Source organism: Drosophila biarmipes, chromosome 3R, assembly GCF_025231255.1.
Source record: "Drosophila biarmipes strain raj3 chromosome 3R, RU_DBia_V1.1, whole genome shotgun sequence".
In the NCBI taxonomy this organism is placed as follows: domain Eukaryota; kingdom Metazoa; phylum Arthropoda; class Insecta; order Diptera; family Drosophilidae; genus Drosophila; species Drosophila biarmipes.
Genome location: NC_066616.1, coordinates 27,023,475 through 27,049,644, shown reverse-complemented (window position 1 = coordinate 27,049,644; position 26,170 = coordinate 27,023,475). Strand labels below are relative to the sequence as shown.

General features: G+C 43.4%; 11 protein-coding genes across 17 annotated transcripts in view; 4 read left to right on the top strand and 7 right to left on the bottom strand.

Moving 5' to 3' along the window:
• Positions 1–116: 116 nt before the first annotated feature.
• On the bottom strand, positions 117–1,007 carry LOC108024876 (chymotrypsin-2). The gene is made up of 2 exons (XM_017095021.3): positions 299–1,007; positions 117–239 (listed from the first exon to the last, which is right to left on the bottom strand). The coding sequence occupies exons 1-2, from the start codon at positions 1,005–1,007 to the stop codon at positions 127–129; spliced, it is 822 nt and encodes a 273-aa protein (XP_016950510.1). The 3' UTR covers positions 117–126.
• Positions 1,008–1,723: 716 nt separating this feature from the next.
• On the bottom strand, positions 1,724–2,881 carry LOC108024363 (chymotrypsin-2). Its single transcript, XM_017094266.3, has one exon. The coding sequence runs from the start codon at positions 2,724–2,726 to the stop codon at positions 1,908–1,910; it is 819 nt and encodes a 272-aa protein (XP_016949755.1). The 5' UTR covers positions 2,727–2,881; the 3' UTR covers positions 1,724–1,907.
• An 893-nt stretch (positions 2,882–3,774) lies between these two features.
• On the bottom strand, positions 3,775–5,067 carry LOC108024393 (chymotrypsin-2). The gene is made up of 2 exons (XM_017094304.3): positions 4,861–5,067; positions 3,775–4,421 (listed from the first exon to the last, which is right to left on the bottom strand). The coding sequence occupies exons 1-2, from the start codon at positions 5,058–5,060 to the stop codon at positions 3,797–3,799; spliced, it is 825 nt and encodes a 274-aa protein (XP_016949793.1). The 5' UTR covers positions 5,061–5,067; the 3' UTR covers positions 3,775–3,796.
• Positions 5,068–5,862: 795 nt separating this feature from the next.
• Positions 5,863–6,919, bottom strand: LOC108024358 (chymotrypsin-2). The gene is made up of 2 exons (XM_017094262.3): positions 6,101–6,919; positions 5,863–6,040 (listed from the first exon to the last, which is right to left on the bottom strand). Exons 1-2 carry the CDS (start codon positions 6,878–6,880, stop codon positions 5,969–5,971), a joined length of 852 nt encoding a protein of 283 aa, XP_016949751.1. The 5' UTR covers positions 6,881–6,919; the 3' UTR covers positions 5,863–5,968.
• Positions 6,920–7,359: 440 nt separating this feature from the next.
• On the top strand, positions 7,360–8,357 carry LOC108024404 (chymotrypsin-2). Its single transcript, XM_017094316.3, has 2 exons — positions 7,360–8,150; positions 8,214–8,357. The coding sequence occupies exons 1-2, from the start codon at positions 7,420–7,422 to the stop codon at positions 8,284–8,286; spliced, it is 804 nt and encodes a 267-aa protein (XP_016949805.1). The 5' UTR covers positions 7,360–7,419; the 3' UTR covers positions 8,287–8,357.
• A 114-nt stretch (positions 8,358–8,471) lies between these two features.
• On the top strand, positions 8,472–10,082 carry LOC108024349 (chymotrypsin-2). Its single transcript, XM_017094251.2, has 2 exons — positions 8,472–8,521; positions 8,985–10,082. Exons 1-2 carry the CDS (start codon positions 8,472–8,474, stop codon positions 9,889–9,891), a joined length of 957 nt encoding a protein of 318 aa, XP_016949740.2. The 3' UTR covers positions 9,892–10,082.
• Positions 10,083–10,441: 359 nt separating this feature from the next.
• LOC108024840 (chymotrypsin-1) lies at positions 10,442–11,444 on the bottom strand. The gene has a single exon (XM_017094976.2). The coding sequence runs from the start codon at positions 11,392–11,394 to the stop codon at positions 10,594–10,596; it is 801 nt and encodes a 266-aa protein (XP_016950465.1). The 5' UTR covers positions 11,395–11,444; the 3' UTR covers positions 10,442–10,593.
• On the bottom strand, positions 11,376–12,581 carry LOC108024839 (chymotrypsin-1). Its single transcript, XM_017094975.3, has 2 exons — positions 11,833–12,581; positions 11,376–11,644 (listed from the first exon to the last, which is right to left on the bottom strand). Exons 1-2 carry the CDS (start codon positions 12,556–12,558, stop codon positions 11,549–11,551), a joined length of 822 nt encoding a protein of 273 aa, XP_016950464.1. The 5' UTR covers positions 12,559–12,581; the 3' UTR covers positions 11,376–11,548.
• A 172-nt stretch (positions 12,582–12,753) lies between these two features.
• LOC108024446 (chymotrypsin-2) lies at positions 12,754–13,679 on the top strand. The gene has a single exon (XM_017094362.2). It carries the CDS (start codon positions 12,754–12,756, stop codon positions 13,555–13,557), a length of 804 nt encoding a protein of 267 aa, XP_016949851.1. The 3' UTR covers positions 13,558–13,679.
• A 1,495-nt stretch (positions 13,680–15,174) lies between these two features.
• LOC108024503 (uncharacterized) lies at positions 15,175–15,441 on the bottom strand. Its single transcript, XM_017094450.3, has one exon. It carries the CDS (start codon positions 15,439–15,441, stop codon positions 15,175–15,177), a length of 267 nt encoding a protein of 88 aa, XP_016949939.1.
• A 2,495-nt stretch (positions 15,442–17,936) lies between these two features.
• Positions 17,937–26,170, top strand: part of LOC108024499 (filamin-A) — a 32,283-nt gene continuing 24,049 nt past the window's right edge. Inside the window, exons 1-2 of one of the 7 annotated variants that reach the window (XM_017094437.3) lie at positions 17,937–18,214; positions 24,020–24,377. In XM_017094437.3, coding sequence (XP_016949926.1) covers positions 18,200–18,214; positions 24,020–24,377 — 373 coding nt within the window. In that variant the 5' untranslated portion in view covers positions 17,937–18,199. Of the gene's footprint in view, positions 18,215–21,926; positions 22,335–24,019; positions 24,378–26,170 lie in introns of those variants that run through there. The other 6 variants (XM_017094438.3, XM_017094441.3, XM_017094436.3 and 3 more) reach the window with 6 other exon arrangements.

Sequence of the window (26,170 nt, the reverse complement as noted above, 5' to 3'; positions counted from 1 at the left end):
TTTTCTTCTTTGGACTATTACAAAGAGATTGTATATTTATGTTCAAAATGTTTTCAAAATGTACTAGAATGTTCCTTTGAAGAAATTCTTTATCAGGTTAAAGAACGCTCAGTTCAATTCTAGATCTTAATCCTCGACAACTATCACCTCCTCTGTATTCTCATCGGCGCTACCCTTCCTAGAAAGACTAAGATGAGTGCGTATAAAGTCATGATAGTAAGAAATGGAAGCATGGGCATCTGAAAAACGCAATAAATCATGATTCATAATAGAAAACACCACCTAAGATCACTCCTACCTGGATAACCCTTAGCACAGGGCAGTCCCCAATTGACCAGGGCCACCAGTTTGCCGTTGTGGACCAAAGGGCCACCCGAATCGCCGTGACAGGCTCCTCGTCCCTTATCGTTAAAGGTGCAAACGTGGCCAATATCCACCCGGGTGCTATTATCGTGGGCCGCTCGACACTGCTCGAAGGGCACATAGTTGACCTCCAGACTCTGCAGGCGGGCGGGGACATCTCCGCCCAGTGACAGGGTGCCCCAGCCAGTTAAGAGCAGCCGGGAGCCGGGAACCAGGGCCTCATGGTCCAGTTCCACCGGCTGGGTGGCGTTGTCGAACACAATCGACTCGTTGAGATGCAGCAAGGCTATGTCATTGCGATACTTGCGAGGCGCGTAATTGCTGTGCTCCACGATCCTGTCGGGATAATAATACTTGGAACCATTATGATGCAGGTCCTGGGTGCCCGTGAGGACTCGAAAAGCCGACGCATGTCTGCCTCTGGTACAGTGAGCCGCCGTTATAATCCACCGCTCATCGATGATCGCGCCTCCGCAGGAATGGGCTCCACTTCCAGCTCCCTGCAGGGAAATCTGGTAGGGAGCCATGCCCTCGGGGGCTTCCTCGCCGCCCACAATGCGATTGTTGGTGTACTGCGGAGGATAAAGGACCTGACTCGAGGTGCAAGAACTGTACAGAACTAAAGGTAGTAGGATTAGCCACATAATGATAGCTTTTCTATTGAAGAACTGAACTTTGCCACCACCTGGAAATGTATCTTATAGGCAGACTTGGGCTTACACTCCAACAATTGGCAGTTTAGACACGTTCCTGGCTGGAAAAGTCCAGCTGAGTTCTTGAAGAACACTTAATTCTAGGCCAACACTTGGAACAAAACAAGGTTGGGCTGATAAGTGGGGTGACTTAGGCTATCAAATAAACTTGAATTTACAAAACAGGGAATTAAAATAGGTTGATAAGAGTGTTTATTCATTAAGAAGAGCTTCGAAACGTGTGCGGAATTAAACCTTTAAATACTCATTCTTGTATCTGAAATGGATTTTTTAATCAGGAAATTATAGTTCTGTAGGTGGGGCTACAAATTTAAGAAAGAGACACAAACTCCTGGAAAACTACTCAGTTAGTTTAGTTTATTTCCATGACCAATCATAGTAGCGCCGCTTATCTTCGTATTAAGTAAGTCGAGGGCTGATAACCAAAACTTCCTGATATCCCACTTCTTCCGAACTGGCGCTTACTTGCTTGTTGACTCAGTTCAGCGAATATAAATATCACGATTGATCGTAAGAATGACTGGCAGATGGAACTATCTAGACAGCTAAAGTGGGGGATTTCTTTCGGAGAGAGTCTCAAAGATTGCTGTCCCTCTTAAGAAATAGTGAAAATAAACAGCCAATAAAATAAAAACAAGACAAACAAGTTTGTTACTTAAAAGTGAAGCGTAATTGCTCATTTATTTGTTCATAAATAATTTACGATATCCATGATATCTGAGTGATAAACTTTACGGGCTAATTTGATCAATAGGCAGGAGCCATTAAATGGCTGGCGCTATTTTTGTTCGGTTTTTGGCTTTTGTACCCCCTTGGGTGACTTTTAGACCCTTAGCAGGCGGTTCCCGCCTCGGTCATCATCTCCTCGATCCAGTCGTGGTAGTAGGCCACCGAACCGAAGACATCCGGATAGCCAATGGCGCAGGCCTCGCCCCAGTTGACCACGCCGACGAGCGTTTGGTTGGCATCCACCAGAGGGCCGCCGGAATCGCCATGGCAGGATCCCTCGCCCTCCTGGGTGTAGGTGCACACATGGCCCTCGCCCAGCCAGTTGGCATTGCGCACGCTGGACTCGCAGGTCTCGTGCTCGATGTACCTCAGATCGATCTTCTGCAGCTGCGTGGAATACCTGCCCCAGGTCTTGGTGCTGCCCCAGCCGGTCAGTGTGAGCTTATCCCCCGCCTTGGGCAGACTGCCCTTGCTGGCCAGCCGGATGGGTTGGGTAAGTGCGTCGAAAACGATGGGCTTGGCCGTGTGAATCAGGGCAATGTCATTGTGGTAGGCCGGCTTGTCGTGACTGCAATGGACTTTCGACTTATCCACCAGATACTCCGCTCCAGGCTTCGTATAGTCCAGGGTGCCGGTGATGATCTTCAGGTACTGAATGGGCCACTCCAGGCAGTGGGCGGCGGTGAGGATCCACTCTTCATTGATGATACTGCCACCGCAGACATGCTCGCCAAAGGTGTTCATAATGGACACCTGGTAGGGAGCGAAGCCACTGGGGGAGTCCACTCCTCCGACCACACGAGTCTCGGGTTTTACAACTCCCAAATGATGGTTCAGCTGATGACGCCGCTGGATTTTAATGCTTTTCGCCAAGCACTGCGACAGGATCACCAAAACACTTATGAGAACTAGGCACTTCATGTTGCTTTAGATATCTTTTCTGTTTTTTATATATTTTTAATATTTCCGAGTGCTGTGTTGTCGTCAACTTTTGTAAACTGTTTGCCCGCTTTTCGGCACTGCAATCGCATTTATAGTGCCGACGTCTGTGCAAATTCTCCTTATCACGCCCAGAGTTTCTTTCGAATATGTTTTTTGCGATAAGCGCCTAAGTTTCGGGGGAAGCTTCGATAATGACAATTACCATAGCCAATATATGGGGCCTGATAGGGGGAAGTCTACTGCCATTTGGACTGCGAGTGATAGACAACGAGCACACGACCAAACCAAGATTACTCATACGCAAGGGGTACGGACTTTAGTCGCAGCTCGATTTGCTAGGGAGATCTTCAGACGACGTCGATCGATAGGGTCCGTAATCGAATGGAAGTTTACTCGAAACACAGCTGGAATAATTGCGAAATGATTGAAGGCCCCTTAAAGATACAGAAGTTGGCATACCCTTAGGGTAAACAAGTTCTAGAGAAATGTATAACTTTATAGATAGGACAATGACAAACATTATTAAGCGACTTATTAAAAAATAGTTTACATAGGGACGTAATTTAAGTCTCCTGATTATTTGATTGATTTTAACAAACTATGATAAAATGTAATACTACATGTTTGGACTTCTTTGGGTAGGTAAGTAAACTTCTCTTGTAGAGTATTAAACTGTTTCTGAAAAACCTGTTGATGTTTATGGCTTCAATGAAACTTTGACAATTCACTTATCTTTCAAAAAATTACAACAACACGGAGACGTCTGGTCTGGGGATTATCAAGATTTTAAGTTAATCACTTTCTTGCAATTTAGTGCCCAAATAGCGGATATTGGACTCTGACATAATTTATGGTGTTATCTCTAAAAACATTAAAAATAATAATAAATAATGTTTTTGGAAAAATCTAGGTCAAGATAACTAACACAAAAATACTCTACTTTATTGATTAAAAAATAGTAATAGATTGAAAATATCTGCAGTGTTATATATTTTCACACCATATCTGATAGATAAAGTCGTACCACAAGTTTTAACCAACTTTATTGATTAGGAAATAGCACAACCGTTGATCGTGGACATAATCCAGGCGTAGTAGAAGCTTATGCGGGCAAAGACATCCGGGAATCCGTGGCCGCAGGGCACGCCCCAATTGCCAACGCCCACCAGACGACCTCGACCGTCCACAAGGGGTCCTCCGGTATCGCCATGACAGGCTCCGGCTCCCACCTTTCCCACAGCGCACAGATGACCCACATCCAGATCTGCAGTGCCACCGAAGGTGGAGTTGCACTTCTCCGGCGCCACATAGGTCAGATCCAGTTGGCGCAGCTCCCACGACAACTCACCATCATCGGTGGTTCCATATCCGTACATGGTCAGGGTCTCACCCTCGGTTAAATCCTGCAAGGGCGGGATGGTGATATTCTGCGTCACATCGTCGTAATCGAAGAGGGCATGGGTCTTGATTAGGGCAATGTCATTGTGGTACATCGGCTTATCGAAGTTGCAGTGCAAGACGATCTCCTCCACGGAGTACTCCCAGCCAGCCAAGCCCCAGTTGTTGTAGGTGGTGGTGACCACCTTCACGTTGCTCTTGCGCAATCCAGCCAGGCAGCTGGCCGCGGTCACCACCCACTGATCGGCGATGATGACGCCGCCACAAAAGTGGTTGCTAGAAAAGGGTAAAGTTATGGTGTAAGATAAATAAATAAAAACAATTATTTGTAAAAAAAAGAGTAGAAACGTTTTCTTTAAGTATTCCGGAATTTTTCGTTTTAAAAAATGTCAAATTTGGAAGTTATTAAAGGAAATTGGTTACAAAATATTTTTATCTTTAATACATAATTTTCACAGTGTCTTAAATATAGTAACGTATTTAAAAAACCGACTAAAAATCTAAAATTTCAACTTTAGCCATTCAACTATGCTCAAAATAAATATAAAAAAATATATTTAATTTTCCTTTCCTTTAATAACAAATTTGTAAAGGATATTTTTTTTTACTGTGCACACTTAGGGTTTCAGTTTTGATAACATTTAGTACAAAATGATCAGATAATCCTGGGTATTCCTTAACTATCTCATAGATTTTATAAATTATAGTTCAATACCCATAGCCGTTTTGCAGCGAGACTTGGTAGGGAGCTGCCAGGACATCGGACACTTCTCCTCCAATAATTCTGGAGCTAAACTTATCCGCGGAGCTGGCAGTTTCAGAGGTAACTTCGCGACGACGTAGGCTGGCCTCCGAAAAGGATATCGCCAGCAGGACGAGGACGATCGAGAAGACCGTTCTGATTTGAAAAGACATCTTTGACGAACAGCTAAAGTTGGACTAATTGCACGAAATTGCAGCTGAAAATCAACTAACCTTCGATATACGATATTCAGCATACGATATAAGATAGCAGGCGTGATATTAATGACCTGCCATTAAGGTGGTGCAATCTAAATCATGGTCAGCCTGAGCCAAAAACCAAGAACTCTCCCATCGTAAAAATCCCATAATTTTTATTAAATCACCAACACAAATCATGAGTACCTGTGCCTACACTTGGAAAAAACCAAAGACGTAAGATTTATAATGTTTGTTGGGTCTCGGTTGTTTGGGTTATCAACGAGCTTATCTTAGTAGTAATTCTGAGTTTCCAGTTAGGGTTAAACCCAGATCTATTTGTTTTTTGACTTAAATAGATTGTTAATCAAAGCGCATCAAATAAATTTTTTTTAAAGTTTTTTTGGTTTTTGTTTTTTGTTGGTCAAGAAAATATTTATTAATTTTCAGATTTATTTACACAATAAGCTATTAACAAGTTTTGAATATCATATCGCCATATCACTAGGAAGTAAACTACTTAAACTACTACCCCTGAAAATCCAGTTTAGCCAGTCGAAAAGTTATCAAGCTCAAACTTTTAGCTTTTATTTTTAAATATCTGTTAACTTTTGAAAATGGTTAAAATATCTAAACAACACTATTATAAATTTCACACCCCAAAATCTGGACAAATTTTAAGTAGTCAATATATAATGAATATATCCATTGATATTTTTAATAAAACAAATTCAATTTTTTTTTTTCTATACACATAAAAAGAAATCCATTGCCAATCTAATAAATCATGTTCAATATTTTATTCCAATATACATTATAGGAAATCCACTGCCAATTGAATAAATCCATTTTCTCTCAGTGCACAGATAAGAGGTGGCCAGTGACTAGGCGATTGTGCAGCCGTTCATGGTGGTGCGGATCCAATCGTGGTAGAAGGCGACTCGCGCATACACATCCTAATGAATATAGAGGTCAATAAACACACATGGTACTGCCCGATAGGGTGCAAGACTCACCGGGTAGCCGCGACCGCAGGGCACGCCCCAATTGCCGATCCCCACCAGGCGTTGCTGTTCATCGATAAGCGGTCCACCGGTGTCGCCATGACAGGCGCCCTTGCCCGCCTCCATTTGGACGCACACATGACCCAGATCCACATCATCGTAGTTTTGCAGCTTCTCCTGGCACGAATCTACGGGAAGATAGGTTCCCGAGGCCTCCTGCAAATACCGTCCATAGGTGCCCATGGCCTCTGTGCTGCCCCAGCCGGCAAAGGTCAACTTGTCGCCCTCCTGCAGGTCATCAATGTCCGCCAGGGTTATGTTTGTGGTCACATCATCGAACTCAATGGGGGACGACAGGTGCAACAGGGCTATGTCATTGTGATACAGCGGCTTGTCAAAGTTGCAGTGGACATGGATCTGGTCCACGGTATAGTAGGGCGCATAAATGTTCCACCAATCCGAGGTTCCGGTGACCACCAGTATGTTCCTGGTTCTCAAGCCCGCCACGCAGCTGGCCGCTGTGAGCACCCAATTCTCGTCGAGAATGAGGCCACCGCACAGGTGGTACGAGTATACATTCTGGATGGTCGTAATCCAGGGCCACTTGCCCTCCGTGGCGGTGGTGCCCCCAGCCACGCGACCTTCGGGGGCGACTTCGCTGGAGCGAAGTTTATTGACATTGGCCAAGCCCGGCGCTGGTTCCCCTCGCATCCTCATGGCCTCCGTGGGCCCCTGGAGAGTGGCCACAAGGGTTAGGACCAGCAGTGCCGTCAAGTTCCACCTGGTTCCCATGGCAAATGGTAGTATATGCACGGTACAATCGAAACTAAAACCCCGCCAACTGACCACCTTAAAATTACACTTCATATGGCCGATCTTATCGGCAACGACTGGTCAAGTTTTGGATAACATGGCATTTATGGGTCTGGACAGGGGCGATAATGGATCCATACACATCATACATATTGCCTTGCGACCGTGGGCATTGTGAGCTGACCAGCAACTTCGACCGGTGCATTTATAGAGCGCCGAGATTTGCCGTGTCACACCAGTCCGGTTTTTTATAGTCCTACGGGTCCAATTGAACGTTCCGCCTTTGCCGATTGGGTTTTTTATCCTTAAGGCCGTAAAGATACCCTCACGCGGCCATAAAGATTTGCTGGCCAGTGGTCAGTTGGGCGCGACAAAAAACCCCGCATGGGTGCGATAAAATGGGTTTATATGGGAATCCATATAAAAACGCCCAGTTGGGTCATACAATTTTCCATTGCTAGCCATTAATTCGCGCTGTCCAGGAATTGTCCCTCGTCTCCGGAGTTTATTTTGTGCTGATGTCTGTCCATTTGTCTCTGATTTGGCTGTTTGGGCTGCTTCTGCTGGGCACTTCCATTGACGTCACGCGAGGCAAGCGTTTGGATCGTAAACCTTTGGACAATCGCATTGTGGGTGGCCAGGAGGCGGCGGACGGGGTGGCTCCTTATCAGGTGTCCATTCAGACCACCTGGAGAACCCACATCTGCAGCGGCGTCATCCTCAACGAAGAGTGGATCCTAACCGCAGGCCATTGTGCGCTGGACTTTAGCATCGAGGATCTGAGGATTATCGTGGGCACCAATGATCGCCTGGTTCCGGGACAGACCCTATTTCCGGATGAGGCCCTGGTCCACTGTCTGTACGATGTGCCCTATGTCTATAACAATGACATAGCCTTGATCCATGTCAACGAATCGATTGTGTTCAATGATCGCACCCAGATCGTTGAGCTGAGCAGGGAGCAACCGCCAGCGGGTTCCATTGTCACCTTGACGGGATGGGGTGCTCCGGAGAGTAGTTTTCCCACTGTGCAATACCTGCAGACCATCAACCTAACCATCATAGATCACGAGGAGTGCCGCGAGAGGTGGGACTACGACACTGGCATCGACATCGGCCACATCTGCACCTTTACGCGGGAGGGCGAGGGTGCCTGCTCCGGCGACTCGGGAGGACCTCTGATGTGGGAGGGCAAGCTGGTGGGTCTGGTCAACTGGGGCAGAGCCTGCGGTGTGGGCATGCCAGATATGTAAGTTCAAGATCTGGGATACCATTGAAGAACATTAAGAAATCCATTTCCCTATCGCTTCAGGCATGCCAACACGGTTTACTACCAGGAATGGATCCGAAGAACTCGCTCAGGATGCAAGAATCGGGTTAACTAAAAGAGATCAAAATGAGATGGTATTTGCAAAATGTGTATTGACATGTGAAATATATTTATTGATCAAAACAATGCTGATAGCATATTCCACTTACTCATTTGGTCATTGGCTGCTTTTAAATGTGTGATTAACCATGCTTTTATGGATCTGTTTGCTAACACATTATGATATGATATACTGGTATAATGGCTAGGGCTGGGGACGAGGAATTTCAAATGGGAAATTTACCAGTCACGTAGGAGTTCATATGCACCTAGGCCTTAGAATAACTTTAACTTAACTTTTTTGCAAAATGTGGGATTGGTTTTAATGATTTTCTAATAAGATTTCCATTTTAGGTAAATTATTCCCAATTTTTTTAGGATATATTATCAATATAGCCATTAGTTTTAAGATATTGTTTTTAATATTTTTAATTAAACTAAAGAGGTGCAGCCCTGGCTTTTGATAATATCCAATGCCAATGTCCAGGGAATGACCATTTCCAGGTTATATGCCCATCCCATGACGGCGCTGGCATTGATTGCCCTGGCACAAAATCATAATCAGTGTGCGTCTATATCATTTTACGATTCCCGACTTTATGGCGTAGATACAACTTGCTTGAACACCGATTCCGATTTACGATAAAACCCAAAGACTTACGATAAAACAGCGATTTGTGCGAGTATAAAAGCAAAATCACGACCCGTATGCAGGTTTAATTGGCGCATTGAAACTACAGCACTCACGATAATGGTGGTTCAACCCGGTTTTTTCGGGATCCTTGTGGTCCTTCTGGTCTGCAGTGGCTACAATCCCAGCAATGCCATTCGAACGGCGCAACTGAGCGAAGAGCAGCTGGCATGGATTGCCAAGTCGGGAGGAGTCAACTTCCAGAATCGCGTGATCGATGGCGAGGATGTGGCATTGGGCGAGGCCAAGTACCAGATATCCCTGCAGGGAATGTACGGCGGTCACCTCTGCGGTGGGTGCATCATCGACGAACGACATGTCCTGACGGCAGCCCACTGCGTCTCTGGCTATAACCCCAGTTACCTCAGAGTGGCCACGGGAACAGTGCGTTGGGCCGAGCCGGATGCCCTGTACTTTGTGGAGGAGTATTGGATAAACTGCAACTACAATAGTCCCGCGTACCACAACGACATTGCTCTGATCCGGCTTAACGATACGATCAAGTTCAATGAGTACACTCAGCCGGCCAAGCTGCCCACTGCTCCGCTGGCCAATGGCACGCAGTTGCTCCTGACCGGCTGGGGATCCACGGAACTGTGGGGCGACACACCCGATGTGCTGCAGAAGGCCTACCTCACGCATGTGGACTACCCAACCTGCCAGGCGCTATTGAACAACGATCCCATGAACGGACCCTGCCACGTCTGCACCCTGACAACCGGCGGACAGGGCTCTTGCCACGGCGACTCCGGCGGTCCGCTGACCTACGAGGGCGTCCTCTACGGCCTGGTCAACTGGGGCTATCCCTGCGCCCTCGGCTCTCCGGACAGCCACGCCAACGTGTATTATTACCTGGACTGGATCAGGCAAACGATGTCGGGACCCTGCAGCACCTGCTCCTGCTACGCCAGTAACTACCCCAGCCTGTGATTTGAAAAATGGAAAACTTGGCTTAATACTTTTCTTTGAGTAAGTTACTTGGTCATCTATTCTTGCAAAAAAAAGGTTAACAATCCGAGGTATTTTTAAAAATGTCTCAATAACTGGACCTATTGAATATTTCCTTGTTATTGTTGAAATAAAAATCGAGAGCAGAGCGTGCCATTTAAGATTAAGAAAAACCCTAATGTTTTGATAAATGGATAAAAAGGCAAGTTAGACCATAGAAGTACCAATAATTTTTTAAAATACAACTGCACATCTTTTAAATAATTCAGAACTTTAAAATTCAAAATCGAAAAAAGTTTAAGTCATTTCTAATAACAATATTCCTGATTTTTTAAATCCATATATTTAAAAAGATTATTTTTTTCATACTTTTTATCTTTTAGCATCGATGCTTTCCGTCTTCTTTTGTATAGAGTTATACTCAAAAACTATCAGACATAAGCATTTAAAATTCAGATATCCAAAATTAAATGTCAATATAATTTAGATTTCTCAAATTCAAGCACTTCGGGAGTGTACGAAAGAAATATGACATAAGACCTTTTTCGAAACTGCTTTGGAACCTGCGTAATTCGTAAATCCCTCATAGAAATACACCAAGTTTTTCATGATTTTCTTTATTTGTTCTGGTTAATGACAATGAACCTCTTCAGCAAATTGATCGTTTTTCCAAACAGCAAATCTTTAGTAGTAGCACTTGCTATTGCCGCTGATCTTGCTGCGAATCCAGTCCAAATAGTAGTACACATTGGCCTGCACATCGGGGAATCCCACACCGCAAGGTCTTCCCCAGTTGACCACGCCCACCAGGTGGCCATTGCTGACCAGCGGACCACCGGAATCGCCGTGACAGGATCCCTCGCCCTCCCGCGAAAAGGTGCAGATGTGACCCACACCCATGCTGCTGGTTTGGTTGAAGATCTCGTAGCACTCATCCAGGGGCACAAAGCCCAGGGTCAACTTCTGCAGGTTCTCCACCGAGCCAGCGTAGGGCTCCTGGGCACCCCAACCCGTTAGGACGATCTCGTCGCCGGAACGCACCGGTCTATTGGGCAAATCGATGGGCTGGGTCAGCTCGTTGAAGGTGATGTTCTGGGTGAGCTTCACCAGGGCGATGTCGTTGTGCATATAGGGCTGGTCGTACATGCAGTGCATGTGGATCTCTTCGGTGTAGTAAACAGCTCCCGGCTCTGCCCATTTGTTCGTGCCCGTGATGACGTTCACCAGAGCGGGAATAAAGTTCTCCACACAGTGGCCGGCGGTGATGATCCATTGTTCGTTCAGTATGGCACCGCCGCAGTTATGGGAACCCACAATGGGTTGCAGGGAGACCTGATACGGTGCAAACCCAATCTCAGCATCCTCGCCACCCTTAATCCTACCCGATAGCCCCGTGGTGTGGGGTCCAAACAAGCGCTTCGACTGGCACAAGTTCGGGGGCTGCAGGAGCAGGAGGACCAAAAGGCTAAGGTAGAGCAGCTGCATCTCGAACGTTTGGCCACGTACTGAACACTAAAAGTCAACTTCAGCGCTATCAGAACTTTATTATTAACTAGCCCCGTCTTATCGAGGGCCAATTTATCGTGGCCTTATAAACTGGACAATTTTATGGACAACGATAGCCCCGAACATGGAAACTTTAGGCCTCCATAGAGCTGTAGCCAGTGCACTTGGTATTGCCACTCATGACCTTGCGTATCCAGTCGTAGTAATAGGTTATGCCAGCATGGACGTCCTGAAACGATTGTATTTGGGTGGGAAAAGAGAAAGGATTTTATTATTTTCCTTTTATCTAAAGATTACAATTCTTTTTTTCTGTAGGTAATAAGGTTTTTTGTATTATACAAATCCGACGAACCATGGTTATATTAAAGGAATTCTGAGAATAAGATTCGGGTGAATAGATAAGGAAGTATTACTTACCGGAACCCCAGTTGCGCAGGGCCATCCCCAGTTGACCAGACCCACCAGGTAGCCATTGCTGACCAGCGGACCACCAGAGTCTCCATGGCAGGATCCCTCTCCCTCACGCGAAAAGGTGCAGATGTGGCCCACATCGTAGTCCGGATCGTAGCTCAGCAGCTCCAGGCACTCCTTGTGGGGCACGTACTTAAGATATACAACCTGCAGATCGATGGGAGTGATGCCCCAGAGGACAGTGGAACCCCAACCGGTGAGGATGACCTCGTCACCCGGCTGCATGGGCACCTTGGGCAGGGGAATCGGTTGGGTGCGTTCGTTCCACACAATTGACTCCTTTAATTGCAACATGGCGATGTCATTGTGCATCGCAGGACTGTCGTAGTTGCAGTGGATATGAATGGCTTCTAGGAAGTATCTGCCTCCCGGTTGAGTGTACTTGTTGGTCCCAGTGACTACCACCAGCCATTGGATGTTGGCATTCACCACACAGTGGGCGGCTGTCAGGACGAATTTCTCGGCTATAATGGCCCCTCCGCAGGAATGGGCTCCAGAGATGCCTTGCAGAGATATCTGATAGGGAGCGAATCCCTCTTCAGCCACCTGCCCTCCAATGACCCGCTGATCCTTGAAAACCCCTGCTGCCGAGGAGTTCCCTTTGATTCGTATGGCTGAGGTGGAGGAAAATCCTGCCAGTCCCAGTATTAAAAGCAAAACCACTGCCGACATCTTGGTTCCGGGCCTGGTCAGCTAATGAGGTTCCAAGCTAAGGAGACCTGGGCTCTGCCATTCTTGACCATTTATCGGAATCAGATAAAAAAAATCAGTTTATTACTCGACTCGATTGTTGGAACCTTTGGCCAGGCCAATCAAAATCGCTGAGGGTAAAGCCATACTAGTTCAGTCTGCGATTGCATTTCAGCCATGGCGTTTGCACGGTGCCTTCTCTATATTTTCCTGTGTGGTATACTGTGCAAAGATCTCTTGGCTGAGGAGCACTTCATAGTGGGTGGCCAGAATGCGGTGGAAGGATATGCCCCGTACCAGGTGTCGTTGCAAACACTCTTGGGCAGTCACTTGTGTGGCGGCGCCATCGTTGCGGATCGCTGGATCCTGACTGCGGGTCAATGTATCAAGGGCTATCCCGCCAGCAGACTCCAAGTGGCCACCGGATCAGTTCGCTATGCGCAACCAGGTGCAGTCTACTATCCGGAAGCCATCTACCTGCACTGCAACTATGACAGTCCCAGATATCACAATGATGTAGGCCTACTGAAATTAAACGAGAGTGTGGTTTTTAATGCCCTGACTGAGGCGGTTAAGCTTCCCACCTCCTCCTTTCCGCGAGGAACTTCGGAGCTGGTGTTTACAGGCTGGGGATCCCAGTCGGCGGCGGGGAGTCTGCCCTCCCAGTTGCAGCGGGTCCAGCAGCAACATCTCAGCAGCCTGCTCTGCGCGTCCCAGCTCTCCGCCTACGAAGATCTGGAGCTGGGTCCCTGCCACCTGTGTGCCTATCGACAGGCCAACATTGGAGCCTGCCATGGGGACTCTGGTGGGCCCCTGGTTCACCAGGGCACCCTCGTGGGTATACTCAACTTTTTCGTACCCTGTGCCCAGGGGGTTCCCGATGTATTCATGGATGTCATGTACTACCGCGACTGGATCCGACAAACGATGAGCGGCAATGGCAGGTGTGCGCAGATCATTCAGCAGACCATTAATGGCTAATAAATAAATACTCTTAAATAATACAGAAAAACTTTGACTTAGAAAAAACTTACATTAAAAATGTTGTCTCTAATTTGTTTTCTATATAATGATTTTAATTTTATATATTTATTTAACAACTTGCTAGCTTAACAATGTTTTTTAAAACGTTTTTTTGTTTTTTTTTTTTAATTTGTTATGTGCTTTAACTGGTCTCCCATATTAACTCTATAAATGCCTATAAACCAATAAATACTCAAGAGAAATATACAAAATGTTCGAGTGAAATGCGTAACATGTTTTCTAGCCTGGCATAAATCTCTATAAATTTTGCGCAGAGATTGCTGGTACAGTTTAACAAACATTTTTATAAACCAAAATTCACTTTTTATCTATCGAACATAATGGACGCTCATTTGTCTAAGAATACTAAACCATCGTTGTCAAAAATTTCTAGGAAAATATAAATGGTATATATATGTTCATTGCTCCCATAAAACCATATAAAATATAAAACTTTGCACCGAAAAAAAAACCAGTTTGAGTATGATATGCTATTCGTTGATTTACTATAGACTATGGATAATTCTAATGCTCCTGGAGGCAATTGGAAATTCTTGGCCCTCTGCCAGGCGGCTGTGCAGACACACAGCCGGAATGTCCGACTGATTCACCCCACTGCCTCTAAAAGATTCCTGATTTGTGATTTATGTCGGAGACACAAAAGTGTCCCACTGGCCACACGTGTCGCGCTGATCAAATTGAAAGCAGGTAGACCCAGACAGCCGTCGACTTAGTCATGTTTTCAGAGGCGAGAAAGATGTCGAAAGAAATCGCTCACGGCGCATGGAAATTCTGAAAATATTTCTTTCGGCGCTCGCCATTCAGCTAAGAAAAGCACAACAACAGCAACAAGTGAAAAGCGGGAAAAACACTCACTTGCGGGTTGTGTCTTGGCATTTTCGAAAAGATTTTCAGTTGCTGCATTGACTTGGACGTGTGCGGGTCTCGAAATTTCTTTTTGGAATACGCGGCGTATACGCAATCCGTGGGCTATATGTAGACGCGTGTGTCGCTCATATTTCTATATATACACGAGAATATAGCAAGTGAAATTTCGCAACTTGTGCATAAGTGAGGGGAAATTGTTGGAAAACAAGTGAAAATGCCAAAGTATGTGAAATAATGTCTCCAATAAAGGCAAATGTGCGGTGAAATATTTACGACATATCCACAAAGAGTGATGAATAAGGCGGCCAAAAGCGAATGGCCCACTACAAGCTAAAGAAAATATTATATACATATGCGAAAATATAATAGATTTGGTATATTAAATGTTATGTGAATTTCTGGTTGAAATATTGCGTACAAGGCGTTGCCATTTTGTGATAAATTCAGACGACGAAAGGTCTCTTTTTGCTGGATGCCAGTGAAAAGGCCATTAAATGCTTAGCTGTGAGAATGTAAAGTGCATTTATCTGCTCGGCGCCAGATGTTAAACCGGCCTCTGATCTTTATATAGTTTCGACGGCATGCTAAGGCGCACCTGCGCTATTTTCGGGGCTTACTTGGGGGCATTTGGGCAATGGGTTTTTCCAAATCATTTATTCAAGGTGGGCTGACAAATTGAGTTTAATTTCAGTAGAAGAAGTAGATCTTCTGGGCACCCTTGAGTAGGTTTCCGCAGGGTCCTTGTATCTTTTCATCACATGGTGGTGGCACAGTTGCGGTCTCAGTTGTAGTAGTTTCCGCAGAAGAAGGATACGAGGTAGTGGAGTCTTCGTTAGGAACCCAAGAGGAGGAATAAGGATCCCAATAATATCCAGGCGAATGCGTTGTCTCGTCCGCGCAAAGGACACAAACTGCCAGGGCACACAACATCGCAATAATCGTTAGGAACCTCATTTCCGCAGATCTCAACACAAACTGATAAATATTTCCTAATATTTTCTCAAATTTATACTTTACCCCATATTTGCATTCAATTGTTTAAAAAACTTGTATAATAAAACAGTTGGTCTTCTAATCTATTTTATTTAAAAGCTATAGTTCCCTGCAAATATTTATTTTTGATATTATATTGCCTAATTAATCAGCAGCTGTTCTATTTCAAATACATTCTTCCAAAGTTTAGAAAATATGGAACCACCTATGACATCTAATATATTTTCTTGTTAATTTCTCTTCGTATCCCCGCTGAGCTGTTGTTAATTGTATTTCATTTATTTTCGGAGAGAATATCCCAGAAGAGGGGCAGAATTGGGGGCGCAAAAAGCGTTGGCACGTGAAATTACTTGTCGGCAACGGGGCGTATGCGCAACCGAAAATATTAACAACCGAAGCAGCTGTTGGATAAACTCAAATACCATGAATAATGATAACCAATACAAATATAATTTGTTTAAAAGTACACGCGCTTCGTGTCTAATAGCAGCATCAAAATGAATTGCTTGATTAAATTGGGGTATTTCAGTAGTGAATTTCGATGAATGAGGCATAAAATCTAAGCCTATCATGTAAAGTCTTTCGTTATTTTTTGTACAAAGAATAATCAAAACGGGTTTTTCTGTTTGTCATGAATTCAAAAATGACTACAAGTTCTTCATAATTTTAATTTATCTCAACATTGCTTTTAAATAACAAATGTTTATCAAAACAATGACGTTTTACTGTCATTAATCACGAGAATCAACAGAAATACTTCATGGGTTTTTTTAAATATAATAATAAAATCGAAAATGTGGTTGTGTTCTAAAAATATAGTTGTGGTATAACCTAAATTAATGGGCCGTGAATAATTTTTTTATAATTATTTACGACTTGGGAGGTTGCAATTACAAAATTCCAATAAAATAGTAAAGAAGATCACTAAAATTTCTTGAATGCCTAACTCAAGATTATATGGCAACATTAGAGCTATGAAATCATATAATCAAAATAAAATTTACGATATATTTAGCGCGCTCCTGCTGAGTTTTATCTAGAAACATACACAAACAAAGAGGGTCTTTCGACCCGAGATAAATAAATTCAAGGAATTTATGACAGCTGATTTGGCCGGAGCGAGTTAGTCATCTCAAAGACCAAACAGCCGCACAAACAAACTATATGAACATATGCTTCTGATTTAAGGAGTTTATGGGTTCTACGATCCCTCGATTTAGCATATTTTATTCGCGCATCGTGAGTCAGCCGGCGGGGGAACACGGAATGCGGAATGCACTTGGGGCGACCGCCAGCGGTGGCCAAAACGAATCATTTTCGCAGGAGGCACTTTCAACTGTGGCCAGCAACATAGGGACTGAGCAGAAAATAACACACAAAAGACCACAACCAGTTCTATGAATAGAATGACAACAAAATCAGCTGCGCGTCGAGCATCACATTGGCGGTGGGTTGCTGGGGGGCCTCGGGTGGGGTTCGTTGGGTGGGGTTGGGGGCACCTCATAGCAGCGTCGCCAAAAACCTGCCAAACAGAGTCAAGAGTGCAGCCGACTTCGGCGTCGTCGCCGACGTCCAGTCAACGTCACTTGCAATACCAAAAACACAACACAAAACATGAAGCGAAATAAATATTGAACAAATTATGTATTGAAGACGCTGCACAGTCGGGGATGGTCTTATATCATTTCTCATGTATGAGGTTTTAGTACAGGTACATGAAAATAAATTAAACACTAAAATGTTGCATTTGAAGGAAGTTTTTATTAATATTTAGGGTAACTACCCTCAGATGTTCAATTTGCTTTAGATCATAAAAATATTTATATAATATATAGTTCATTGGTATTTAGTCATACTATATACTTTGGACCCTAAGCTCAATATGAGGCACTATATTCATACTTTAGAGAAATATTATAGAAAAGCAAATTATGTATTGAAGACGTTTTACGGTGGTCTTATATCATTCTTTATGAAGTGATGAAGTTTTAGTACAGGTTCATATAAATTCATCAGATATTAACAGATTGCATTTAAAGTAAGTTTTTATTAATTATTAAAGTTTAATAATTTTGTACAATAATTACCTTCAATATATATTTCCGTTTTCTATGGATCTGAATATGGGCCTTTTGTACTAAGAATTATGAAGGTCCATACATAATTTTTTTAAGCCAACTTGCTTTATAATAAATATTATAGAAAAACAAATAAACCTAAAAAAAAAGTATAAAACGAAAGATCCAGCAACAATTTTGAAGTATTTAAAACCATTTCTTCAAACACCAAAAGGAGTTATTCTGGGGGATCTTCAGTCCTATATGGCCATCCTCAGCTGTATGATTTATCTGAGAAAATAATAATAAAGAAATTGAGAATAAGCGGCGAGCATTTGGCTGCATAAAAACTTAAAGCAAGGAGGCGCGCACAACTCAGTCGAGTTGAGAAATTGTCGCGGCCAGTACGAGTACACGTACCCAAGAAACCGAAAGCAACGCGCGCAGCTCGTGCAAATATTTTTAAAAGCAAAAAAATTCTGAAATTTGTTTACGAAAAAAGAAGGCTTACCCGTTTGTTTGTGTTGTGTTTTTGAAAATAAAAAACGAAGGAAAAGCGTGCTGCACCGCCAGCAATTGTGCAATTAGCGGGCAGTCAAGTGATCAGTATTAGGCACCCACTGAAGTATTACGACTTGAGATCATTCAACGCATCCATCGACATGGCGTCCCGAAAAGTGAGTCCATCAGGGTGGAGGCGGTGGCGGTGGCCCTTATCCGATCGCCGATCGTTGCATTTCACCCACACGATCTTCCATTTGCTGGTCTACATCTACGATATATTATTATGTACAACGAAAATGGAGGACATGTGGTTTTCATTACCTTTTCATAAAAACAAAATATTTGTCAATTTATTTTTAGTCAAACGGGCGGGCCAATTTTGCTCACTTGCGCCTTCGCCGTGTAAATGTTGGGTGTAATTTTAGTTTCAAATAAATTCAAATTAATTAAAGTGGAAGTGAAAATTTATTTAGCATTTCATTGGCGGCGCTCGGCGACGCTGAATCACGCAGTTCCCCAGCGAAGCAAGTGGCGCCTCACGTAGCTGCCGTTTTTGGCCCGATTGGAAAAGTCTATTTCCATATAAGGGAAGCCTCGCCGAGGCAAACTCACTCTATATGGGCACCGGTCCAGTGTCGCACTCCCTCCATAAGTCGGGGGTCTTGTCAAAATACTACTAATCCATATTATATTAATAATACTACTAGTGATTGTCCAAGGTGGTTAGGATATCCTCAAGGAAATCTACTTTATTTTACGATCAATAAAAGAAATACAATTTTTTGGGACCAGGTCCTTCGATACTTTCTTCGCATGGTAGTACTGAAGTTGTTGTAAAGGATTCTTCAGTTGTGGTGGTTGAAGACTCTGCGATGACCACTAGAGCAATAGCACTCAAGAGCAGGAGTATGGCAATGAACTTCATTTTCTTAACTTTCTTCAGAAACTGATGGTTCAGATACAAAATTGTACCCTTATATACTTTTATAAATCGGGATAACAATATTGACACAGCTTGAATTCTAGCAGCGCATCCAAACAATCTAAAACTTATTCTAACAGTTGAACAAATATTCCAAGTTGCTTTGTCGGTAATAGATTTTTTTGGGGTTTTCAAATACTTACTAGAAGTATCTAGAGTCTATCTGATAATTGTGTTTGCTTACTAAATCTGTAATTTCTTTTAAGAAATAAGTTTAGATCATTGAGTATTTTATGGCCATTTTTAGGTATTGCCCCTTGAGGCTATGTTGGTAATTAACAAGTGGTTTAATCTACATTTTTCGGAATATTTTATTGATCCTCAAAATCTTGAGATTCATTTAATAGAAGAAGTAAAGCTTCTTGCCGGATTCGCTGCCACGTGCAAAGGGTGGGGGAGGGACTTGTGCGAAGGGATCTTGGGATCCGCTTTCACACGGAGGTTGGGGCGCAGGAGCAGAGGAAGTGCTGGATTCCGTGGTGGCACTATAATCTTCGCCGTAATCCGTGGGGCTTGAAATGGGCGGCACACTGGCGGCCCAACTCGCGGAGACTGCCACTTCTACAATGCCGCACAGCAGAAAAAGGATGGCGAAGAACTTCATCTTGGTAATTCGGTGTGAACTGTGCTGTCTTGGCGACAGTATTTCGAGGTTTTATACTTGCCAATTTTGGCAAATCAAATATTGAAACAAATGCTAATAAAGGGAAAATTTGAGGAACAAAAAAATATGATAAAGAAACAATTGGACAAACAATAGAAAACATTTTATAACAATAAAAAAAACTTTTGTTTTGTATGATAGTTAGAGAGTTAGAGTTAAGTTCAGCGATTTTAGGCGGTTTATTCAAATAAAACTGATTTCGTTTATTTACAGAATTGATATTTATACAGCATGAAAGTGCTCATACTTATCTTTTATACATCAATACTCCAAAGAGGTTTTGCAATATTTTTGGTATGGCGGTCGTTGGATTAGATAATCTGATTGATCCTAATAATTCGAAGAGGTGGTTATGGCCGTTGAGGCACCCATCCACCCATTCAACAAATTTATATAAGGATAAGAAAAGCGAAAATCATTATTTTGGTACCTCTGTAAAAAAAGTGGTAATTATAGAGATATTAGATTGTATCACCTTTATTTGCTCATGTCAACTGTTAACACAAATATTTTATTTACTTTTTATATTGTATTTATTAAACAACTTTTCTCAGCTGTTTCTCAACAAATATGGTAAATCCATTTTAAACACCACGCGCCACTAAATAGCGAAGAACTTCATTTTGGTAACTCCGTACAGGCAGTGGTAAATTGGTAACATGACTTCCCGGTTTTCCACTTTCCAATCTGGCTAGTTAAGTGCTTACACACTTCTGCAGGGGTATGCATATCTCCAGATAAGAACCAATTGAACAAATACTAGAAAACCTAATCTTGCCCGGGGTTTTTCCCCAAACAAGGTAGCTCTCTATTTAGCTTAATGTTTTGGTAAAATCGTGTTTCGAGATAGTCTGACATATAAGGAAGGGTCTCGAAAGCTCCCTGGGGAAATTTGGCGAAGGATTCGCTGCCAAAAAACGGCATTGCGAAGTCGCCGAGCATCGATCCGCCATCGATCAGGCATAGCTACCCGTTTTGACTTTGACTCATTTGGCTAAAATTAACGATTCCTAACCATATCGAGAAGGTCGCCGCTTGTCAGCCCCATTTGCTGAGCTCATTCACTTGTCTGGCCGTCGTTGTGCATTTGTGTCTGCCTTTCGTTTTTGCATTTGATCAGGCGCAAAAAGGGGGAGTGGAATTAAAAAGGCACTGCCAAGAGCAATCCACAAAAATGCCAAATATTTACCAGAATTATTTGCTCTTCCCTGGCTCATGAATCATCTTATTTGCTGGGTTTTCGGTTCCCGATTTGAAAAGGGTCCGGATTCGGAGATCTGAGGGCGGGGTCTCATATGTCACACTTCTCATAATTATGAATTTAATTTATTTTTATCGATTTAAAGTCTACTTCCAATAGAATGGATTAAATTAGTCGTGCGATTCGATGACAAGTTAATTAGTCATCGTTTCCTAAACAATCCCAGCTACGTTCTTGATAATAAAAAAAAACTGATGAATAACATTTTTTAGCTATGGGTTTATTGTTTTATTTAGAAGATGACAAACAGCTTAAACAATTATTTAGGTTTTTTCTTTCCCGTTTAAAATTACTTTGAAAATATACTATTTATTCATTAAACAAATTGACTTTCTTTTGCAAAATATTCAAATGATTCATGGCATTTTAATAAGCTTTTCTAAACAGGTTCTTTATAACTTTTTATAATGAGTACCTAGTTAAAATGAATAAGTACATTGAGGTTTATTCGTACATTTTGGTTAATTTTTTTACATATATTTCACATAATTGTTTTTAATTTTAACAGGTTTAAAAAACGGTTATTAAAATAATAATAGTTCACTCCAAGCTTAGTGCATACTTTGAGGCACAGATAAAAATCATAAATAATTACTGTGGAGTTACACAATTATTCCAAGTTCAAACCAAAATTTCTGCAATTGTTCTAGTTTCATTTGTTAGGTTCGTGAAGGGGTCTTCATTTTTGCACCCTTGCTAGGCTCAGAGTTTTAAACTTAGTTGAACTTCATTTGGGGGGTTAACCTGTCTGCGTGTGAGCCCCCCTAACAAGCGGCCAACTTGTCCCTAACAATGGTTTGTGTCTCTGCTTACGTAAGGTGAACTGGCGCAACGTAGCGAAGAGAGCGGTAAACAAACTTGAAAAAACGACAACAAAACAATCGCGCGAGAGAGGGAGCGAGAGCGAGAGAGCGGCGATCAGCCAGAACTACAACAATGTACAGCGACCGCGAGCGGGAGGGCGCGATGGAGCGCGAGAGAGCGAGTGCCGGTGTGCGACAGGCGGCGGCAGCGCTGAGAAACACAAGTTTATTTAACGGTGGTACGCGCAAGAGTAACAACGCTGATCGTCCCGGCCAAGCGGCGAACGCAACCCTAACGCACGGCGGTGAATTAGTGCAAAACGCGAGTTACACAAACGGCCAGACGTCGCAGACGCAGGCGACCATATTCCTCAGCCACAACAACAGCAGCCCGGCCGGTCAGCACTACAACAACGGCAACAGCCACAGCAGGAACCCGCCAAATTCGCAGCCAAATCAGCCAAACGCGTGTGTTTATACGAGCAACAACAGCAACAGCAACAACCATCCGGAGCAGAGCTTCAGCAACTTGAGTTTCTACGCCCAACAGCCAGCCGCACACTACGACGTTTGCCATCAACAGGTGTGTGTGAGTGTGCAGGGACTGCGGCAGTGTGCGTGGGGGCCACAGGCGAACCTCCCTAAGACGAACCCTGACAAAAATGATCCCTTGAAATTGAGGGGAAATAGCTTTAGCAGGGAAATAACTCCATCACAGAGTTCATATGAACAATTAACAATTTTTGGTCTTAAATATTTAAAAAACCCCCTTTAGCTAGGTTTATTAGTTATTTTATTATTGGATCTTCAAAAATCCAGCAGTTAGTTGGTGGTTCCAGGAATTCAAACTCACTGTAATTGAACTAGGAAAAAATTTATAACTTCAGTGAAACTCTCTTTTTTGTAAAGTTTAATTTTTCAAGAAAAATATTTTCAAAAAGTGTTATTTTAATAATGCATAATAAAATGCATAAAAAACCCATCCAAATTTTAAATTTTATATAACATTTCATCCGAAAAATTGAAAAAAAAATGTCATGCATTTTTAAAATTTTGTTAGAGGTATTTTAGAACCCGTTGATCTATTATAAATAATATTTTAAATTACTAAAGATATAATATCTAACTTTTCTGAAAGATCTTCCATTTTTTTTAATGAAGTACGTTGCAAATCTCTCTATACATTTTTTTATAAGGAATAATTTGCAAATCACCTACAAATTTGACTGTAGTTCGCTGGGCCCCTTTTAATTGCTGCAGCTCACACTGCGTTTTGTCGCGGCCTTTCGCAATTAATGAAAATGTTAATGAACTTCACACGCTGCGCACTCGAGCACTCCACTCCAATTTCTTTTCCTAGCCATATTCCCATGTTGGCCAGGCCCAGACGGATGGCACAGGGGGCTGCGGGGGCTCTATTTCTGTTGGTTTTTCGGGGACCACTACGTTTCTGTTTGTGTGTGGCACGCGAACCCCGTTTAGCTGCCTCGTCCGCCCGGTCCGTCCTCTGATCACTCCGCTTTGCGCTCGATCTTCGCGGGCCTTTCTGTGTCTATACCCTTTTGGGGAACTTTTCGGGCAACCCAACGTTGGTAAACAATAAAGTTAGGCGGCGTTACCTGGGAACTTGTTTCGCCGGTTAGGAGATAAGGGAGAGCCACAAGTTAAAAAATATACGGAGTTCCTCAACTTGAACCGCTTAGAAATTCATTAACATTTTTTCATTATTGTTTCGGAATCCTATAATAAATTTCTTTAATAACAAATGGTTACATTGCAATCAAAATTGAGTAATACTACATTTTGGAACCATCAATGTTACATATTTCTAAGCATAGTTTTCGATTTAAAAGAAATTACTTTTCGCATAAAAGTTTCCTTAGGGAAATCCTCGAACTCTCGGTAAAAAGCGCATTCAACAGTCTCCTACAATTGAAATTCCCTTGGTTCTTGGACAGCGGACAGTCCGGCGATACGATACCCCAGTACTTTTTAGCGAGGCCCAACGAAAGTGGCACAAGTCTTGGCCTACGCCACTCCCCGTGTGATCCAATCGGATCCATTCGAATCAATTTGCTCCAGGAGTGGAGTTGACGGTTTCTTCGATGGCGATCGCTTTTGCATAGTTGCTAAGTGATTTTCGAAGTAACGACATCCCACACGCAGCCATTTAGACACCCATTTCGACATTTACCGGCACACCCATAGCCATCGTCCGACCCTAGCAAACCCGGCTAACCCGATCTCTGCGTAACCGCCAATCCACAGACGAGCGACTACTACCAAGCCAGACAGGAGGGCCAGCAGGCGGAACAGTACGAGGAGAACTTCGACGAGGACATGGAGGCCGAACGCGATCTCGCCGAGGATGCGCAGTGGAAGAAGATCCAGCAGAACACCTTCACCCGGTGGGCCAACGAGCACCTGAAGACCATCGACAGGTCGATCAACAACCTGGAGACGGACCTGTCCGACGGCCTCCGGCTGATCGCCCTCATCGAGGTGCTGTCCCAGAAGCGTTTGCCCAAGTACAACAAGCGCCCAACATTCCGCAGCCAGAAACTGGAAAACGTCTCGGTGGCCCTGAAATTCCTCCAGGATGAGGGTATCAAAATCGTTAACATTGGTAAGTAGCACACATATACGCATGCTTGAAATTCCCAGAATTCTCGGATTAACTTTGGGTTGGGTCTCACGTATCTCTAATAGTTTTAGCAACCGCACAACTGTGGTCGTTGGTCGTGAATCAACTTTATGCATTAATTAGAAGCTCCGCTCGCTCCGCTTGGCCATCGGAAATTGCATAAGTCAACTGAAGAGGTGCCGGGCTAACACCGGATCCTCTGCCCGCTGCATTCCGCACGATCCCATGTGGATCCGTTGTATTATTTATTCGAGATTTGTGCCTTTAGCCAGTGACTCGCTTCCAGACTACAAAGCAAAATGATGTCATTGCCGCGCTTATTCAAAGCGCCAGCTTCAATGCGAGTTTTACTTTCATTTGTATTTATATGCATAATTCAAGATTGTGTTCGGCCATTTGCAGTACCTGCACAGTACGCGTTGAGTGGCCCTGGAAAAGGGGTATATTAGGCGAGTGAGATACCTTAAAAATATTTCAAGATCTTTAAGAAATCAATTCAGAAATCACATGTATGATAATCCCTATATTATAATAGAGATGTCATGTCTTATAGAGACTCCGCCTAGAGCCCCAGCGAAGCGTGGTCCATTTGGAAGGTTAATTTCGTTAGAGCACTATCGCTTTCGAGGACCATTTCCATTGCCAAATCACGAGCGTAACAGAACCTGATACCACCGGCCAACTCACTGCATCATGCTAATTTGTTTGATTGGAAACTACACAGTTGAGGCGTGTGATATAGGGTGCTCGGTGACTCACAGTCGGGGCTCCGGCCCAAGCCTCAGTGGGTCACCGAGGCATTCAGGCGTTGGATGATTACGCCGGCTACGTTACGTTTCACATACATTGTAATCGGTTACCCTGTACGCTTTTCAAAGACGACCCTGCGACGCTATTGATAAGACCGTCAATCTCGCAGCTCTTGAAATAATTTAATCATTCACCGGGGACTTGCTAGGCCGTTTAAAAAAGAGATAAGCAACTTCGGTATCTAAATGTACCAGAAAAAAAGGCGGTTTGTCAATAATCGACAGCTAGGTAAATAATGTTTACAGATATGTTTACATACACCTCTTTTTATCAACCCCAAGGGGAGCTGGCCACAAAAACGAAAGCCAAACAAACGCGTTCGTTCACTGAAAGCTAAGTAAATGCAATTTTAAGACATTTTAAGGGGAATTGCTGTTTGCTTTTTTCGCAGCACAATCGTTCAGAGGTATTTTTCTGGCTATCAGCACTTTCGTTTTCGTGCGATAAAAAATATCATCCATTCTGGACTTGGGTTAGCGATAAGACGCTCCATATCTACCCCTAAATTTCCTGCGCTAGCAACTCAAATTTCGCGATTTAAATTCGCATTTGCCAGGAGAGATGATTCATCTGCTTGTGCAGCTTAGTCATTAACTAAATTTTGGCTAACCGGCATTATTCACAGGAATGCCAGCCTTAATTGCTCGCTTATTTTGGCAAACTTACCAAAAACAGATAACGCAGCCAATTTCGGCAATTATCGCTTGCACAAATAGAAAATTTATTAGAAAACGTAGCTAATTAATTTAACGAGCCGCACCTCTTCCCGTTTTCCGAAATGTTTGTGGTTTTAATCCGCCTAAATTGGTACAGTGAAAGGCAGCGAGTGAAATTTTGGTTCTCAGTGCTTGGCCAGCACTTCGGGTTCCCACTGTATATCGCACAGATCATTTCTGCTCGCATTTTGCCTCCTTTGTGCTGTCAATTGAATTAGCGCGAAATTTCGTGGAGTTATGTGTGTGTCG